This window comes from Pectinophora gossypiella, chromosome 18 (assembly GCF_024362695.1).
Source record: "Pectinophora gossypiella chromosome 18, ilPecGoss1.1, whole genome shotgun sequence".
NCBI classification, from domain to species: Eukaryota; Metazoa; Arthropoda; class Insecta; order Lepidoptera; family Gelechiidae; genus Pectinophora; species Pectinophora gossypiella.
Genome location: NC_065421.1, coordinates 8536996 through 8558095, shown reverse-complemented (window position 1 = coordinate 8558095; position 21100 = coordinate 8536996). Strand labels below are relative to the sequence as shown.

The following is a 21100-nucleotide window of genomic DNA, read 5'->3' as shown; positions in this document are numbered from 1 at the left end:
TAACACTAAGAAAAACATTTTCTTTTTCAATTGAACTCATTTATGAATTTCAATCAAGAAAAACGTAATAATAAGTCCGACATTTTATCACGTTTTTCTATGACGTTACAGTGTGCTTTTTCATACAAGTTCCATAGTAGATTTGACTAGTTGGAAACTAGCCTATTCGGTGATACTTTTAACACACACCTCACCACTGTTCCCCTGGTAGTTGCTGATAGTTTTGAAAAGTATCGGTGCCCGATGGACGTAATATACGATCCCGACGGCTCGATTACTTTAGCCATAGAGGCGGCCAATCAGCTCGTAAAGCGAAAAGAAAATCTTTGCCGCCGTGTGAGAATCGCCTTACACTAGCACTTATTGAAGTCCTAAGACTGTTACGATAAACCATTATGGTGACAGGTTACTAGTCCTCTACGATGTTGAAGAGTATTGTATTTTCTTACTCGGACCAAGTGAATGTCAAAAGTACTTAAACGATTTGCAAGGGATAAACAACAGCAGAAGTCGAACATAATAATTTTGAGATTAGAAATGCTTTAACAATCCGCTGCTTTCAATATCGTTTATTCGAAGACGGTGCTGCATCAATCTTTCAATCTTTGTTTTAAATAGAACGCCTGACTGTTGACCTAAATAGCTCAAACTAGCTTCTATACAAAATACTCGGTATTATCTCGTCGAGGCAATACCAAATCAAAATATATTCCGATTGGACGAAATATCCGCACCGCAGACATAGGTCGTTACCATAGCCATAATAGGCTACTTTCCAACTCGTCAAATCAGTTACTTTTTTACTAAACGTCAAAACACGAAATTACTATGGAATTTGTATAAAAAAGCAACCTGGAAACAACGTCACAGAAAAACGTGACAAAATGTCGTACTTATAATTTCGATTTTCTTTATTAAAATTCATTTAAGTAAATAGAAAAAAGATAAAGTTTTTGTCACCTTTAGATCTGTCTTTATTTAGTACTTAATCAGACTTTCATAATTTTTCTTTTTTATATTTTTAACGGTCTCCGTGGTCCAGTGGTTGAGCGTTGTGCTCACGATCCGGAGGTCCCAGGTTAGAATCCCGGTGGGGACAAATCACGAAAATCACTTTGTGATCCCTAGTTTGGCTAGGACATTACAGGCCGATCACTTGATTGTCCAAAAGTAAGATGATCCGTGCTTGGAAAGGCACGTGAAGCCGTTGGTCCCGGTTACTGCTTACTGATATAAGTACGTAGTCGTTACATGAGTCATGCCTGGGGCATATGGCGGCTCAATAATAATCCTGTCACCAGGGTTGATGGGGTTGGTGATCCACCTCACAACCCACACGATAGAAGAAGATATTGTATCTTTGATCTGGGAATCTACCCAATTGGCCACAAACGCGGACAATCACTAACAATTGGTACTTACTTACACCAAAAACTGACTCTACTTCAGACTATTTAGAATGGATATTGACATTCTTAGGTTACCTTTTCGACTCGAGACTCTTTCCCTCCTACAACTCTTATCGCTATCAGCGCACTTAAGAGGGCTTCTTTCAATCCTAAATTCTAACCTAAAAGAAAAAAACCATAAGCCGTAGTATTTCCAAACATCAGGCGCGTCTTTCACAGTTTCTCTGTTACGTATACGAGTAATCACTTTTAACTACTTACCATAGTAACGTCAAAATCTGGAGCTGCATGTTTGCTGAGAACCTCAGTGTTCTTGAACGATGTTGTTCTTTGGTGCAATGTAGATTGATATGAGTTTGCAGTCTTTACAATTACGAAGGTGGTCTACAAGATCCAACCGAATGTGGCAATTTATCACACGGCGAAAAACACTTCCGTATTAACACGCTTTTATTAGCTTCACATGTAACTAACAAACTAAGTATGTACTTAAACAAGTGTAGTTAGTATATTTTCACCTACTACTATATTTAAAAACTACTTAAAATTGCAATTGATAATCGATAACGTCGACCGACAGAAGACACTTTCGAATGGAACTGGGAGCAGATTGCTATTTAAGTTTATTTCGTTGTCCGGATGTTTACAATAGTAGATATAACTAATTTAGAATGTGTACAACATATTTGTGAGAAACACGTCTTATTTACTTACAATTAAGCACTTATATCTAATTACAGTTTCTTGTTAAGTACTTCCTTTAGCCAACATAGATCTCTTAATATAGAAGCATTTATCTTAATAGTTCTTCTAATACATGACACAAATAATTTAACACTTGAAAACATCATGATTGAATGATTAGAACATAACATGTGTTTAAGTTTTTACTTTACATGTAAATAAATTTTCCAAAACGAACAAAACGGATAAGTGTAACCGTGTAAAGTACAGAAACTCCTCGCCAGCTATGTTTGAGTCCCATTGTAATAGGAGGCGAGTCTATTACAATAGTATTTTTTCTACTCCTCTACTTTAATCTGGCATTTAAATAACCAAAAAGTCTAATATAAGTACATACATAATTAAACTCTTTGAAAAAGTGTACGCTCTATGGCCTATAAAAGCATTGTTTACAAAGTGTAACTGTACTATAATGTCGCCAAAAAAGCATTGTTGTTGTTTTTTTTTTTTGACCTGGAAACTGGCACCTTTACTTTGTTTGGTGCCATAGATATACTATAAAAAAAGTATACATTTGCCGCCATTTTCCCGCGCGTTGGAAAATAAATTGGAAAATTTTTGTGTTTTGTTTCAAAACACTAAAAAGTATAACATAAAAAGGAAAAATGGATGAAGAACTATTGAATTCTACACCAGAAGAAATTTCAACGTTAGCTCAAGAAATTACAGAAAATTTGCTACCAACAAAATCTAGCAGCCTGTACAATAAGGCCTATAATAATTTCATGGCATGGAAACTGGATCACAAAGCTTCTTCATTTTTGTATAATTTTTGTTTCATTTAAAATTACGTCGTCGTAGAAAAAGTATTGTATGCAACGTTGTATAACTAGGTCAAAAAATGCTCGTGGCGTCTCTTATTGCGATGTTCGCCAAGGCTCACATCGCAACTCACGCCACTCGCATTTTTTGACCCTTCTTATACAACTGTTGCATAAAATACTATTATGCAACAGTTGTATAAGAAGGGTCAAAAAATGCGAGTGGCGTGAGTTGCGATGTGAGCCTTGGCGAACATCGCAATAAGAGACGCCACGAGCATTTTTTGACCTAGTTATACAACGTTGCATACAATACTTTTTCTACGACGACGTAATTTTAAATGAAACCAAAATTTTCCAATTTATTTTCCAACGCGCGGGTAAATGGCGGCAAATGTATACTTTTTTTTTATAGTATATCTATGGCACCAAACAAAGTAAAGGTGCCAGTTTCCAGGTCAAAAAAAAAAAAAACAACAACAATGCTTTTTTGGCGACATTATAGTACAGTTACACTTTGTAAACAATGCTTTTATAGGCCATAGAGCGTACACTTTTTCAAAGAGTTTAATTATGTATGTACTTATATTAGACTTTTTGGTTATTTAAATGCCAGATTAAAGTAGAGGAGTAGAAAAAATAAATAATGAAATTATAATAGATAATAAATAAATAATGTTGGCTATTAAGACATGCCACGACGAATTTATTAAAAACATCATAGAAGGGAAGACTGAAGAAAAGTTAGGAAGGGGAAGACCAAATTAAAGAGAAGGCGAACGTCGTGTCTTATAAGAAAGTCAAATAATTAGCCTTTGATAGACAAGAGTGGAGAATGCTACACCGACAAGAGTGTGGTTCTTAAATTCATGATGATGATTATGACGTGCCCAGGGTAGCCGGAAGGATTTTACGCACCCAATATAGCAAAAAGGTCACTTTTGTACTCTATTGACGCTAAAGACTTAATAAATTGTGATTCTCTGAATTTAAAGGTGTAGGTACGAACTAGGAATTCACGAATTCACTCCACCACTCATAAACTCGCCTATGTGACTTAGCCCTAACGGAGTTGCTTGAACCAAAATAGTAAACAATTCTAATTTGTGCTGTAGTTTGACTGGTTTAGCTGTGTTTTCAAATTCATAGTGTAGTGGATATTTCGGCGTTCATATCCAGATAAATATTTCGGGTTGCTTTATTCTTAATTAGTTTTTTAGGAAAAGGTTTAGATGAGAAAACAAGATTACCCAATTGAAGAACATTTAGATGAATGAAATGAAATAAAGTCTCCTATTCGTAGCGATCAAGATATGACTTGAAAATTCATAAGAAAGTGGATTAATACTTGTTTACCTACTTTTTATTCGGAGCGTTATCTATGCGCTATGACAAAAAGTTATGTTGTGAGTAGTACCTACATAGTGGTTATGTCAATCAATTGTCAATCTAAACGATCGATCGAACGATAATCACATATTATAACAAATCAGAGTCACATACATACATACATAAACTCACGCCTATTTCCCACCTGGAAAAACAGAGACTGTGGAATTCCATTTGATCCTGACACATTTTCGCTTCCTGTTTTCTTGCTGGATCAGAGTCATAGACATTTTAAACACTCATATCATATAAGTCAGTACCTACTAAAATTTCTCGCCGCTCTTGTGTATTCTAGAAATTCTAGACTGATTTATGCGCCTGACCCGCCTTGGAAACGGCCAATGTAGCATGCACCGAGAATTAGCTTGCACACACAAATACTCGTATTGACACGGGTTACCGCGAAAATTAGAGCAAATGCGCCTACGCCGCCGCCTATTTGGCGTACTGCCAGACTAATTGTGGCGTGATCTAACACGGAGATTTTATATCTGTTTCGTTATTAAACACACAGGGCCCCAAAGGGCCGATACCCCAATATTTTTGACCGCGATGTTGAAACACTTTCCTGAAATAGGTAATGGACATCGATTTATCAACAAAGAAATAGCGGTCTCTAACGATTTCTACCAATGTGGGACTGTATCTACCGAAATACTAGAATCAAACAAATTATCACTATTTTTTGAAAACACAAAAACTGCTGACTTTTTTATCGATTTTTAAATTTTTGAATAAGTATCCCATATCATCTCATTTATGAGTCACACTATTTCCCACTTATTTTGAGAAAATAAGTTATTTCACGCACCCTTTATCCTAGTTTTAGGAGATTAGCTTGCCCGCAACTGTACCGATTTCACCTTTTGACGTTTAAGACTACTTCAAATAAATGAAAAGAACATGGAACTGGGAGGTTTCTTGCTGAAAATGTAGTAATTATACGTATATGGTCTCCGTGAACTTTTCACATGAATCCATTTTTCACCTATACTTAATACGAAACGAATATCTTTATTTTTACGGTCTTGTGCATGGTTATATATTTAATAACTATTTTAATAAGAAGACAGTTTTTTTACTTAAGTAGATAAGTTTATGTGCGGCGTACAGAGCATAAATAAATCATCCGAGTAGCCACTCTTAATATGTCGTCCTCCAACATATAACTTTGTATATTTAAGCTTAGCCTCACCTAAGCTACGATGACAAGATGACGGGTGATGTCCGTGACATCAAACTTCAAATGTCAACAGTTAGAATGAAGTTGTTTTGGTTCTTAACTTATGATCTCAGTCTGATGTCATGCTATTCACGTAGCGAACCCAATTTATGCGTAATTAAGTAGGTACACAGTGTACCGACCGGTTAGATAAGCGTGCTGTGAAATATTATTTTGAATACTTACATAAATTGTGTACCGAAGTAAGTACACATTTCTGCACTTATCTTTCACCTTCGCTGAAAGTTAAAAAATAGGTAACTTAGATGAAAAACGGTTCAATAGAGTTAAAATATTTGTGGTTGAAAAATAAGATATAACAAATTATATGCCTAGGGGAAAGATGCTGTTTACACAGCAGTGGGACACAAATTACACAAAAATAATAAAAATGCCTGTTCGGACATGTACTTTACTAGGTACTTAATAACTACGTTGCATTATCTATTGTTTGTTCTACGACTTAAGTGAAGGAAGATTTCCTTCAGCACCATTCGCCAGTTGATAGACAAAGCTCTCTACTGCAACGGTAATGTTTGCGATGCGTCATTATTTACGAGTGCTCATTTATTATTTTATGAATGTAAAGTGCTACCCCTACCCAGTACCCATGCCCAGGGATACGGGTGACGACCTCAACGGTTGCAGAGACGGATGGGAGCCATCAATAGGGCAATGCAAGACGGAAGGGGCGCGTCACAGGGACTGTAACCTGGTACCTGACAGAGGGCAGCAGTAGCTGTCAGTACTATTCAAAGGCGGAGGACAGGAGTCCTAGGACTCCTGTACTAGTACGGCTTTGGAATATACTACTCTGGGCGCCATCCCACTGGCGTCAGAGAGAGTACTGCGGGGTGGAAGGCGAGAGGGAAACCATTGCCCTATTTTTCCCTAAAAAGTAGCATGAAGAATGCTACAGCGATAAGAGCGTGGCACTTAAATTAGTGATGATGAAAGTGCTACCTCCGGTCAAGTACTTAATGCCATTTGTGGCAAGTCAAAAAGTCTCGTCAACAAAAAATATGCTATTGTTTGAATCGATATCACGTTGAGTTATTACTAGTTAATGACCAGGTACAAACACGATAGAAAAAAGCTTTAACGGGGTTCTTTGATTGATGAGATTCGACCAAAGTTGATGATTTAGGCAAGTAACATTTAAGTTATTCACATTTATATATACCTACTTTATAGGCTGTTTCTAATGGTGTTAATTCCCTTGCTATCTAGATACTTAGTTATCGCATTTATGGATATATTGTCGCCTTCATTTTATGTCGAATATCATGTTAATGAATATTTCAAAGCTCTGTTATTCACCAATCTGAAGATTTAATCTAATAAAGAAGTGTCGCGTCGTTAAGTTGTTACTTAGGTAACCTATGCTCCATCTTTGAGGATTATAAGAGGAAGCTTTCGTTTAGCAATCAGACCTACTTTATAGGAAAATGTTTTCAATTGATGATATATAGATACGGCCCTTCGCGGACCAGAGTGCTCTTTCTATAGAAAGTAAGTACAGTAATTTTGTCATGTGTTTTTATAAAGCTGGTTCAAAAGGTGTTAAGGCTGATATGAAACGGCAAATTGACACTAACCAACATAAGTCTTTTTTTAAATAAAGAAACAAATTAAGTAAATGGGTGAATCTCAAAATTTCAAGTTTGGTGGCGAAATTTCATATTGTTTTTTCATGAAAAATTGGGTTCCGACATGAAAAAGATCTAAAAGGATCCTCGGTTCCGACATGAGAAAGGAATTTTTCAATTCCCAACTTTCCCAATTTCCCCAATTTTTCACGAAAAAATTGTATGACAGTTCGCCACCAAACTTGACACATTTTGATATTCACCCTAATAATAAATATGCACATGACAAGAGAAGGACGTAATATACGATCCCGACGACCCGATTACTCTAGCCATAGAGGTGGCCAATCAGCTCGCGACACTAAACACTTCAGAACCCCGATACCAACCCCGCCGGCGTGGTCGACGATTTCCCTCATTCAGCGCTTATCGCTATCGACCCACTGGGGTCGATTAATTCTTTCAAATATTCTTCCTCTCAGACGACACTCTGGGCCGAGGTTCGCGCCCAACTTGGCACCCTCTTCAATTTCGTACCGGGTGAGAGCCCTCAGGCCTCAGCGCTCCCCTTTCGTCCGGCCAAGTAGTTAATAACTTCTGCGGCAAATCTACAATAAGTCACATCAAAAAAAAAATGCAAGGAGCGCCCAAAGAGTTTTTACTTAAGTTACTTACTACCAACTTATTAGTAAGTATTAATAAAATGAGTAGGTACTTATTATACAAATTGATCTAATTTGATTTCACATAATGAACTGTTGCCCTAATTTCGTAGTTTCCTATCGTTATCGGCCAGACCCATTCGTGCTTCGTTATATTACTGAAAATTATGGCCCGCGGGGACCATCAGCCAATCTATATTACGCTTTTGCTAATTAGAATGAAGTACTTTATAAGTAAGTGTAACTTTAGTTGATAACGGCCATCGATTCATGTTTAAACCGTTGAGTTTGTTTTTATTAAAATTTCAAAAGTTATAAGTTTTTTTAGATCCTAACACCAAACTGCATGAATCTATCTGGATTTGTGGTTCTGTTCACATCAATTTTAGGTACATTACGTCATTTTCGAAAGATTCTATTCGTTTAGCTTCTCTCTAAGCTGGACGGGGAGGGAATGAATAAAGAACATATATAGTAGAACATATATACAACAGATCTTCAAGTTGTCATAATTTTTTTTTTACCTCAGCGCTCCCTACTTATCCGGCCAAGTAGTTAATACCACATGCGGCAAATGTACAATAAACCAGGTGGTGTGTTTGTACACACTACTTGACACTGCCTAATGCCGCCTTAATTATAAAAGTTTTAATAAATAAATATATTACTAAGCAAGAAGTAAAATATCTATAAACATTAAAAAGTATTTTAAAACTTTTTAAGATCCCGGTACCTCATCTTACATCTTCCATGTTATTATGTTGTTTTCATTATGGTGAAAGCATTTGTTTATGGTTTTCAGGATGGGCGGGGATCTGGTGTGAATAGAAAATGACCATTCTACTCTACGATTGCCAAGAGCTGGAGGAGCGGGCCTCCAGACATCTCAGAGTTTGGAAAGGTATTCTAAATGTTACCATACCTTCTTGGCATAATACTGGTGTATGCTCTACGGGCAAGTAAGTGTATAGTGAAATGCTATCCGAGACAAATGTACAATAAGTCTTTTGATGACAAATATATTGTATTGAAAAGTGGATTGGAGGCGTGTTCGCCTAATACTTCGCCTTAACATATTGTACTGCTTCTAAGCTCAATACACACAGAAATGCGGTACCGGGAAATCTTTTGCGTTGGGCGCGCGCCGCCGTGTTGAGCTGGCATTTCTGTGTGAACGGTTGTGTAATTATAGAACCTTACAAATTTCTAGCCCCCAGAACGCTCAAGGTACTGCTTTTGTGTAGAATAAATATTTATTCAATAACTAATCGTCTGCGAGACTTAAACATAGCTGGCGAGGAGTGGGTGTATACCATACAGCTCTGCCTACCCTTTCGGGGATACGGGCGTGATAATATGTTATGTTTGTCTGCGAGACCCCTAAGTAGGTACTACAAACGACGTTTTTTTACCTTTGATGGGTTTGCTCTTGGCTCCAGACTTGCCGGAAGGCATTGACAAGGCCTAAGATGGAGCTCGCCCAGAAGGTGCCTGTTCACTCTGGCCTTGAAAGCACCCGGGTTATATGCATTCGGGAATACAGAAGACAGCAAAGAATTCCACTCCCTATAAATCATGATAGTGTCTTGGGGATCGTCAGTCAATTGTTCTAGAGCTATTTGTGTAATCGAATTCACACCACGCCTATTGTCCCATTGGGTATTTCAGGACACTTGCTCGACAGACAAAACAAGATAGTTCGCGTTTTTATACATTTTACTTTGTAGCCAGGCCGGTAACATTATTGTTTGACCGTGGCTTGGACAGATAAGTATTTCGGCTCTACCCTACCCAACCTAATACAGGTATGAATGCTTCTTGTACCATCGGGTGAGAGCCCTCAGCGTTCCCATTTGTCCGGCCAAGTAGTTAATGCCATTTGTAGTAAATCTACAATAAGTCACGTCAATAAAAAAAAGCTTCTTGTGTATAATGTCAGTCACCTAGGTATACTTACATTACAATTTTTTTATTATTATGGTCACAATGCTCAAAATCCTAAAAAGAAAGAGTTTTTTTTTGACGTGATTTATTGTAGATCTGCCGCAGATGGCATTAACTACTTGGCCGGACAAATGGGGAGCGCTGAAGGCTCTCACCCGGTACAACGTTTAAGACAACAGGCCTGAGGGTGCCCAGTTGGGCGCGAACCTCGGCTCAGGGCGTCGTCTGAGAGGAAAAATATTTGAAAGAATTAATCAACCCTAGTGGGTCGATAGCGATAAGCGCTGAATGAGGAAAATCGTCGACCACGGGAAAAAGAAAAAGACAAAATATAAAAAAGTAGAGGAAAACAGTTACACGGTGTAAAGCACATATTATTATGTACGAGTAGTGATGGGCAGGGAAAGAAAAAATTGGGTGGGAAAGAAAAAATATCGGGAAAATATGGGAAAATAAAATAAACACCCGAAAAATTCCCGAATCATGGGAAAATATTTTTTATTTAATTATTTTTAATCTTATTATTATTTGTATGTCGTTTCCATGTCTCGGGTCGGGTCTGTCATGGAGTCCCGGACTTTTGGAAGGCGTGCGTGGGGCCGAAGCCAACACGTAGAGGCCCCTTAAGACAATTTACTCTAAATGTGTTGTGACACCAACCGGCGATTATCCCTGTATGCATTATGGGAGTGCACCCAAAGACAATCCCTGGTTCGTGTAGGACTATTGCAGATTATGGGAACAAAAGGAACTGGGCTATTGGGTTGGGGGTTAGTGAACCTATATACTGGGGCTACTGCGCCTGCTCGACCAATGTTAATAACAGAGATACATTGGGCAGGCGGTGACTCGTCACTCACTGGTTGGGCCACCTATCTAGCCGACGCGACTGGACGGCAAGGCAGCAACATGGTTGTGAGCATCTCAGGGTGTCAAGAGGTGTACACCGCTTTCTGCGAGGCGGTTTACCCGCCTTACCAACTCGCGACTTATGCATCTTTCACTTCCACCCTGCGAGCGTATAGCTCTAACGCCCCACTCTGGCTGGCCAATGAAGGCGAGCCAGAGGTGAAAGTCCTGCGGCCCCCGCTAAGGTCCACTCCGGCCAGCCAGTACTGTCACCATCTTTGTTGCTCTTCTTTGGACTCTCTCTAGTAGTGCAATGTCCTTCCGATAGTAAAGTCTCCATATTTGAAACCCATGTTCTAACAGCGGTCTGACGTAAGTAAGTTTTGTAAAGCCTAAGAAACAATTCCGTATCTATATGATAAAAAGCTTTTCTAATTATGTATAAGAGGTTCTACTTGTTAGTGATTCCAATAATGTGTTCGTCCCACTTTAGATTATGTGTTATCGTTATGCCAAGGTCCTTTTGTTTTTTAACACACTCGAGAGGTTTTGAGTCAATGGTGTAACTCAACGTGGGGTGGTTACTGCCAACATGCAACACAGTGCATTTGTCTACGTTTAATGCGATTAGCCAATCTCGGGTCCAAGCAATTACTCTATCAAGATCATCTTGGATTATATTATGGCTAATAAGTGGATTCCCCGTTATTTTCGTTTCATCTGCAAATAGTGATATATCAGACATGATACCATGTTTAAGATCTGTAAGGTAGATACTGAATAAAATAGGTCCTAACACCGATCCCTGCGGCACACCGCTGAGGACTTTTCTGGGAACAGAGTATGATTCTCCGATGCGCACAGAGAATGTGCGATTTGACAGGAAGTCTTCAATCCACTTCACGACATTGCCTCTGATTCCAAAGGGCTCTAATTTAGCAATCAATGGTGTGACAGGAACTCGATCAAAAGCTTTTTCATAGTCCAAGTAAATAATATCTGTAGGTATTCGTGCCTCCCAATTTCTTGCACAAAACCATGTTGCTCCTCGATGATGACATTCTCTCGTGCCAAAAGCATCCTATATATCCTATAATATGTAGATATCTTTAAAATCGAACATTCCATTCAAAATATATTACAAAGGAGATCATCGGCTTTCCATACTTTGGCCGGCCCAAATTTGAAGGTGCCGGTCAGAGAAAAAAAATGTGTCAAACCTTTTGAGTAGATTGTGCTGAACATTTTTTACTATGACACCAGACGTGTATGACCATTAGTTTGGCTTTAATTGGATTTTAAAAATCTCGACTTTTCATACATTTTGTAAAAAATAATATTATGTCCGTTGGGAAAAAGAGGTATACAGGCGTATTACAAAGGACCGTTAAAACATTTATTAGTATGGCGCCAAACTTCTATGACCATTATTTGGACTTTCAGTTTTGGTTAATATGTTAAAATGCCGGCCATCGAAAAAAATACATCGAATCTGTCTAATAGTTGCTTCTCAATATTTTTTAATAACACCAAACATCTATGACCATTATTTTGACTTTTATTGGAATTTACGTTTTAGTTTAAATATGAAAAATGCCGACCAGCAAAAATATCATGTTGAGAGTTCAATTTTTTTCTATAGCGCCAAACTTGTATGACCATTAGTTTGGCTTTTAGTGTATTTTAAAAATCTTGATTTCTTATTTATTTTGTATGAAAATAAAGTGCTTTGGGTAAAAAATGCGGTACGGCAGATTACAAAGGACCTTTAGAACATTTAATAATCTGGCGTAAAACATTTTTGACCGTTATCTTGACTTTTTATTCGTCTCCCTTTCCGTTTTGGTTCAAATGGGAAAATGTCAGCCAGCGAAACAAAATAAGTCAAATCTTTTGGTAAACGACTTGAACGACGTATTTTTACTATACTACCAAATGTCGACTTTGGCTTTTATTGGACTTTTTTAAAAAACTTTTTTTTATACATTTTAACAATGACAACAAGCAGAGCTTTCCCAATGACTAGTTATTAGTCAGATAAATACTTTGTGTTTTTGTCTATATTATCTGATTTTAGATATGACGTTTGCTGTAGTTTTTGCATTCGACTCAACGTTACGGCCTAAGTTTAGGTTGAATTATGGTATTGATTCACCTTGAACGTAAATGGTTACCACCCTCCAAAGATAAGCTTGCCATCTAGTGACGAAACTCGTATATTGGCATGACGTCTGAAGTATCTGTTAGGGAAAACAGGAGTCGGGTAGTTGTACTTTGCAAGTATGCCTATCACAATGTCCTGGTGCTACTCGGCCGATAACATAGTAGGTACCTCTATCACCCCACTGTTTATTCCTTGTATACACTTTTCTTTTAAAAAAAGTAGTTTCTTAAGCGTGTATATCACCATCAGGTAAGGTAGTGGTCAAACGCAAACCTATTTTTCAAAAGACGACCACCATATTACGCCTTTAGCAAGATAGTTCCATTATCACTAGATAAAACTTTTTTTTGATTTTTGGAAAATCGAATTAAGTTCAAAATATTGGTCGTAGTCGTTTAATGCCATAGTAATAAACAATCTGACGATCCTTTAAATAACGCGCCTGTTATATTTTATTTTTATACAAAATGAATCAAAAATCAAGATTTTTTTAAATCCAACAAAAGCCAAACTAATTAATGGTCATAGACGTTTTTGTCATAGTGAATAATGTTTACAGGTATCTTCTCGATAGCTTTGACATGTGTTTTTTGCTGACCGGCACTTTTCACACAGAAACTATAACATAAAGTCCAACAAAAGTCAAAATAATGGTCATAGACGTTTGGTGCCCTAATAATAAATGGTCAAATGGATAAGTTCTAACGGGATATACAAATATTGTTTCATGGCCGGCACTTCACATTTTCACCAAAAATGTATGAAAATTCAGTTTTTTTTTTAATTCGAATAAAACCGAAAATATTGACCCTACAGCTTTGGTGCCATAGTAATAAATATCTAGCACAATAAAGACATTGATTGATTGATTGATTGATTGATAAATGCTCAGACGGATAAGTTCTAAGGATAATACCATTATTGTTACTTGGTCGGCACTTAACATTTTCACCAAAAATGTATGAAAAATACAGTTTTTTAAAATCGAATAAAACCGAAGATATTGACCCTAAAGCTTTGGTGCCATAGTAATAAATGCTCATATGGATAAGATCTAACGGAATATAGCAAAATTATTTTTTGGTCGGCACTTTGACTTCTGGGCCGAAATCCGATGATCTCCTTTAAGTTTTTTAAGAGTTCATACGACACTACGACAGAAGATAAATTGGGCATAAGTAGGCATACATTTTATTTAAATGGTCTTTGTTGGAAATCCTCACTTTTAATACAAATATATGCGATAAAAAATATTTTCCCTTGAAATGGGAATTTTTCGGGTTTTTTCCCTCAGAATTGGGAAAATTTCCAAAACGCGGGAATTTTCCGGGTAAGAACCCAACACTATGTACGAGTAAGTTATGAATGATGATGATTATGTAAGTAATAATTCACTTACTTAATTACATTTACAATGTGGCGTTTAAAAGCTCAGTGATTGGCGTTAAAAATGAAAAACTGGCCACGAAAACTAGCTTATAATATCTAGGCGATCGAAGCCGCGAGAATTCGCAAGTCATAAATAAAGTAACGTCAAGTATAAATGGCTATTCCACGAGGATTTCTATCCTACACAATGTTATCTAAGTAGATGTCGTTAAAATTGGCATTAATGCGTTGTAACACAATAGCAATACGTACCTGCCTATGTATGTATTGTGTTATTCATACCGATACAGTTAAGGAAAATGTATCACAATTGAATATAGGTACCTACATAGAAGGAGGAAAGTGGGTACATATTAGATAAATGTCGACATTTACCACATCATAAATAGCCTATATACGTCCCACTGCTGGGCACAGGCCTCCCCTCAATCAACCGGAGGGGTTATGGAGCATACTCCACCGCGCTGCTCCAATGCGGGTACCACACCACATAACATTTATTTGACTTTGACTCGAGTCTTGGAGCTTCCCGTGTATGCCTTGTCAGTCAATAAATCCTTAAATACTTTTTTTAAGTAGGTATTTACGGACGGGGGGGGGGGGGGGGACCTTATACTTTAAATCAAAAGACACTAATTTAAAATAAGGGAATATTAGTGAAACACTAATGAAATTGTTTCACTGTTTTATCAAAAAATATATGTTTAATGTCAGACAGATAATAATTTCTTACGGATTTGATTATTTTTCATGTCATAGGTGAGCATAAACCACCAAAATATCTTGACAAACTTTGAAATTTGAAAACTTCCTCAATTTGGAAACGATCGACAAAGTTGAGTAGGTAACTAATGGGCCTGCCAGCCTGTGGATGTACCGTTTAGAACGACAAATTCTGGACTCTCCGTCTTCTCGATTTCTTTCTAAGTTAGTGTATTGCTAATTGGTTTAGAAACATACTTTTTTAATTTTAATAGGTATCTATATGATAAATTAGAAGCTTATTCGCCTTGATCGCAAGTAAGGTCAATATCAACGGAGCACTTTGAATACTCTTCCATCGATAGAGACATACAACGTTAGTTCTTCAAAAACAGAAGTTATTACTACTAGACGATCTTCCCCACATTGATTTTATATAATTTCTAAGCTTTGGCTTGATTTTGTTCTGTGGCAAGATTAGAAAGTAGGTACCTAATAAACTCCACAATGTAGTTAGGTACGAAATTGTTTTCAACGCATGAGCGCATGCGCACCTTTCGAGTTAGGAGCACGTTCAACTATATTTTATTGCGGGTGACGTCATGTAAGCCGACCAATCCTTTTCGAGGTTGGCCATTAATATTCAGGTACTTGAGAGACTACGTTAGCTTTTACACATAGGTACATAAACTCAGTATTTTCCTTTTGGCGTGGGATCTTCGAGGTTTGATGTACTTGAAGACAATGGATTTACGTAATTTATACTTGTTTACGCAATCCGAGTACAAATTCCTGAAGGTTGAATAAATAAAGGGTACCGTTCGGGTTGTTTAGTGTAGATTCATTTACCTACTGTATACTTATTAGTCATCTTCGGGCGCATCAGCGTCGTGCCGACTAGGAGTCGAAGTGGTCGCCATGGCCGAAATCGGTCGGAGATCATCATCATCATCACTTATTAAAAGTTACATACCTACCTACTTTCCTTATACTTAGGTATTTCCGTACTGTACTTCCTACTCTTGGTAAATATTTGACCAAATGGACTCCAACCAACTTGAGTTTTGGAGAATGCTTTATGGTTAGATTCTGAAATTAATATGTGGCCCTGTCCTTATAAACCTCGTAAAACCGAGGTTTCTTTTTTTTTTTTTTTAATTAAGATGGGTTTGCTCTTGACTTCGTTCTTCTACAAGAAGAAGAGATCGACGTTGGAACGAGCTTACCCAGAAAATGCCTATTCACCCGTGATTTAAAGGACCCCAGGTTATAAGAGTCAGGAAACACCGACGCCGGCAGCCCATTCCATTCCTTGGCTGTGCGCATTATGAAGGATGAAGCGAAGCGCTTGGTGCGGATTAGTGGTATGTCAACCAAGTAAGGATGGTAACCCGCCGTACGTCTGGATGTCCTCAGATGGAATGGACTTGGTGGAATGAGCCGATGGAGCTCCTGTGCACACTCCCCGAAGTACAATCTGTAAAAAACCGACAGACAGGCGACTTTACGGCGGTGGTCTAGGCTATGCAGTTTGGCTTCCACCAGCTTCCTGTCGCCGATCAACCTCTTAGCACGTCGCTCAACAGAATCCAACGCAGCAAGTTGGTACTTAGCTGAGCCATCCCAAAGGTGAGAACAGTACTCCATGCAAGAACGAACTTGTGCTTTATATAAGGTCAAAAGTTGTCCAGGTGAGAAGTACCGCTTAACCCTATTTAGGATGCCCAGTTTTTTGGCTGCAGTCTGAGCTTTGGATTCAATGGTGGTTCCAAAGTTGAGGCGAGACGTCAGCTCCATTCCAAGAAGCTCAAGACGGTCGGTGATCGGTACAGATGCACCTCGGAAAGTAGGAGTCCTGTTGAACGGACTCTTCTTAGCGGTGAACAGACACGCCTGTGTTTTTGAAGAGTTGAACGTTACCAGATTTTTGTCTCCCCATTGGGACACATGCTTCAGAATCTCATCCGTTCGTTCCACCAAATCCTCTCGAAGAGATCGAACTACTTCCGCGGTAGCTGCAGCACCGGACACATACCTCTCTAAGACAGTACTGTCATCAGCGTACCCAACAATGCCTGACATAAGCAAGTCATTGATGTGCAACAGGAAGAGAGTCGCAGAGAGGACAGACCCCTGACGAACCCCGGCATCAATAGCGATAAGGTCAGAAGAGCCGCCGTCAATGACTACTCTTATCGATCGCTCACTCAGGAAGTCTGATATCCAGGTGCTGAAGTCAGCGAGAATGCCGTATGCTGGAAGCTTACTTAACAAGCCAGCGTGCCATATAGTTTTCCAGGCACAATAGTAAAACAATAGAGTTTGGATTTTAAAAGGACCATCGGCGTTATATAGCATTTTATGCTATGACGAAACAAAGAAAAATACTCTACATAATAGGGTGTGGTTCACTACCTTCGTTCTTCCTAAGTTTAATCAATTATGTGTAAAAAAAAGTTAAAGAAAATCCTCTTTTTTTATGTTCCAGTTTGGCACACCACACTCTACGTACTCGCCGCGATATTCGGAATACTCAACTACTCATTTCTCTTTGAAACTGAACAACTGGTGGACAATCAATGCTTATTCTACCCTCGTCAACTGGCCTTCCACTGGGTAGCACTGGCAAACGACACTGACGTAACAAATGGGAATTTTCCACCAAACAATGGTGGAATCACTACAGCTAAACCAACAAGTATTACTTCTTCATCAGCTCTACCGAAGAATGCGACAGAAGTGAAAAATGAAACGATTGCTCAAACCTCGCCTGCCCCTGAAAATGTGACTGAAAAAGCGAAAACAGTCAAGAGAGATGCGCCGGAATATGTTACAACTAATACTGAAACGACTGTAGATGAAAGTAATGACACTGTTATTACTGGTAAGTATTTTAAACAATTACGTATTCTTTTTTAAAACTTAAATAGTTTTATAAGTAATAGAGTTTCAAACAAACATAATTTACTTAATATGGTGTCTCATGAAACGGAAGAACCATGGGAATTTTAAGACATTGCTACTAGTAGCAATGTTTCCTCGCCAACTAAGTTTTCTAGCTATTACTAGTAATAGGGTATATTACTATACATCTCTGCCTACCTCTTCGGGAATACACACGTGTTGCTCTGTTACGTTTAAAAACTAGAAAATGTTTGGAATTCTGTGTTTCTGGCTCATTTGTTTGTTGGACGTACTTATAAAAAATTGGCATCAGTAATATTGTCACTTAACTAACTGTATGATGGAGCTTGTACATTGTACACTCTATGTAAAAAAGAAAAAATCTTTCTCATTTATAATTTCTTGTCTTGTCATGTTTCCTCCAGGCCACATCAAAAAGTCTACAGACGATCGTTCGATCACACACTTCTCTATCAAAATTTCGCAGATTCGGACTCGGATAATCAGAATACGAAAGAGTTTGTTCACTTACCCTTGAGTTTATTTGTTTTCTGGTTGCATTTTCCTTGAAATTGTTTACTAATTCCATCAAAATTCTAACAATCTTGATTTGGCTTTCTTTTTCTTTACACTTATCATTCTAACATTCACTTTTAGTTAGATTATTATGTTGTTGTTGTGATATAAGCGTGATCCTTTGTAGAGTAACGCGATACTCTATTCTACTCTACCGAACACAACATAGGAACAGCCCGAAAACTTCGTACGAACACTTAATACAAAAATGTCGTTCTGGCTTCAGTATCTCTTTTTCATTAAGAACCTTATTGATCATATGTTTTCCAGAAAACACGACCCATCGGCTCATGCTGCAGACTTCAAGAACTCTGTTCCCGAAGGAGGGAGACAGTGGGTGTCAGTTTGCAGAGTACATGCCTCTGTTGTCTGCTACGTTAGCCATCGTTTGGGCGACTCTCTTCATCATATGCCCTGGTGGAGGCCGCACGAGATCCGGGTGAGCAATAGCTTCTCTCTTCTCATGAACCAGAGGAGGTGGTCAAGGTTATAGGAACCTACCAAATTGTCCAAGGATTTTTGTCGTCCTGTGGATACACCGACAATTTTGGTAAGGGTCACACACATGAACCAGTTTGCTTGAAATGATTAACGGGTAGTACCTGTGTGGGTGTGTTAGTCACCCAACCAATGAATGATCACGGTTGAAGCTGCAGTCCTTTGTTGACTTATGAGATTTTGGTTTAGATCGAGGTATTTTTATATACGCAGTAGGTGATTAGATATTTGACAAAGCAATGAGTTAAACCGGGCTGTAGAATATTTTCAAATGAGGCCATAAGTGTTTTTAGATTTTGATCCAATATCTTCAAATTGTTTCCAGGCTCCAGCAACCGTGGCGCATCCTGGCACCAGCGCTGCTGTTCGCTCTGGTGATGGTCATCCTCACAGGATACAGTTTCACCAGCACCAACGGAGGCCTACAGGCTTTCTGTGCCGCCTTCCAAAACTATACCAATACTACTGCGTAAGTGTTACCTACATGATGACATCCTGTTATCGAAATTGACATAGGAAGACACGCCGATGGGATAACTAATATTATAAACAATAACAACCTACATTATATCCCTCAATTGGCCTTCCGGAATTCGGTTCCGGTTTTGGTTCATGTCGGTTTAAGTGTTTGGACTAAGTAGTAGACAAACCATTTGCTTAAACCAAGACACCGATGGTGTCGTCACCAGTCACCACTGTCGCGCTATTTATATTGAAATTTCTTTCCGACAGATGTTCTGCAGTGAACCCATTTCTGGAGCGGTCGTGGAACGAGTCCTGGGGCGCGGGGGACAGGATCTCGGCCACCAGGGCCGCGTCGGCCGGCGTGTGGGCCAGCTGGGCGTGCGCCGCCGCCTTGCTGCTGGCTCGGTGTCTCGCCGCGCCAGACTTCGTCGTCAGGCGCACGGCTGTGCACCTCGTTAAAGATCCTCAGCAGGTATGCGTTTATTTTGGAATCATTTTATAATCCTATTTCGTATTCAGTTGATATTTTCTGTAAATTTGATTAGACGCCCTCCCGCAAGGATGGCTGGAGGAAGAACTAGTGAGAGAATTCATGGTAGAAATGAAGGGAGGCTTTTTCCCAGCAGTGGGACACATTTCACGATAGGCTAGACAAGACAAATTTTGTCCTAGTAAATAGTATCGGGTACCAAGTTTAAAGGGACACAAAACCCGAGAACTGAAAAGTTTTAACGCATTAATTTATTTCTTACAAACAAATTCATTCATTATTTTCCAGAAAGTGACTCCGTTCCTTATAAAACAGAAGTCACCACGTCTCTCGGCGAACAGTTCGCCAAGCAAGCGGGACACCGCCTCGGTGAAGTCGGAGCCTACTGTGACGGAACTGGTGACGGCATCCGTGGAACACGAGCATGACTCCGAGCCCACCTCTCTCGCCACCACTCCTCTCAGAGGCGAGAGGAACGTAGAAGCGCTGGAGATGACCTACAACCCTCAAGAAACGCGACGCGTACATTATTAACACGTTCAAGGAATTGACATGCTAAGTCCCGGTGTCATACGACCTACACATACATAACATAAGCTCACGACTATATTCCTATTGGGGTAGTCAGAGGTACATCCATCACAAATATGGATTATTGTGAAATAGAGGAAAAGTACAAGGTCCATAAACAATAGACAAAATAGAGAACCAGGAATGCGGGTTTCAGCGTACACAAACTTAATATTTTAGTTTAACAGCTCTACAACTAGCGCCGTCCTTCACTTACGATGAGTGATAGAAGGAGACAGATCTAGTTTTAGAATTGTCAAATTAACACACACACACACATCGTTAAATAGTCGATAACGCTGATGTGGATGCTCAACGAAGGTAGTTAGGTACGTTAATAACTAATAAGAAGGTACATACCTACCTACCCTGCTTTGCCAAAGTGGATTAAAGTACTTATTTGAATGAGTGTAGAGGCACAGTCAATCTAAGCTTATAAGTATAGGCTTAGCAAGTTTACTAAGTTTATATATTTAAGCTTATTTATTATATATTTACTGTGGTAGATATAAGCTTCAAAACTGTTGTTTTTGGACATGTTTATTAATGAAATGTTTCTATTGAATTGTTTAAAAGTGAAATATTAGGTATATACCTATATAAAACTGTTGTAATGAAGTACGTTTACAATTATGATTAGTTTTATGTTTATTGCATTTTTAGGATTAGTAATTAAGTATGTATTACTTAACGTTTCAAGAGTTTGTTACTTAATGGATCGTTTCAGTTTGAAGAAAATAATATTACGAATTTATAAAATACTGACTCTTGTT

At 38.5% G+C, this 21100-nt stretch overlaps 2 protein-coding genes across 2 annotated transcripts in view; one reads left to right on the top strand and one right to left on the bottom strand.

Moving 5' to 3' along the window:
* The window catches only part of LOC126374844 (uncharacterized), a 26115-nt gene extending 24138 nt beyond the window's left edge, over positions 1-1977 (bottom strand). Inside the window, exon 1 of the mRNA XM_050021589.1 lies at positions 1671-1977. The gene's annotated coding sequence lies outside the window, so the exon portion shown is untranslated. The remainder of the gene's footprint in view (positions 1-1670) is intronic.
* LOC126374832 (uncharacterized) overlaps positions 1-21100 on the top strand; it is a 25715-nt gene extending 4615 nt beyond the window's left edge. Inside the window, exons 2-7 of the mRNA XM_050021566.1 lie at positions 8579-8677; positions 17313-17708; positions 18575-18743; positions 19128-19271; positions 19535-19739; positions 20046-21100. Of these exons, the coding sequence (XP_049877523.1) occupies positions 8608-8677; positions 17313-17708; positions 18575-18743; positions 19128-19271; positions 19535-19739; positions 20046-20291 (1230 nt within the window). The 5' untranslated portion in view covers positions 8579-8607 and the 3' untranslated portion in view covers positions 20292-21100. The remainder of the gene's footprint in view (positions 1-8578; positions 8678-17312; positions 17709-18574; positions 18744-19127; positions 19272-19534; positions 19740-20045) is intronic.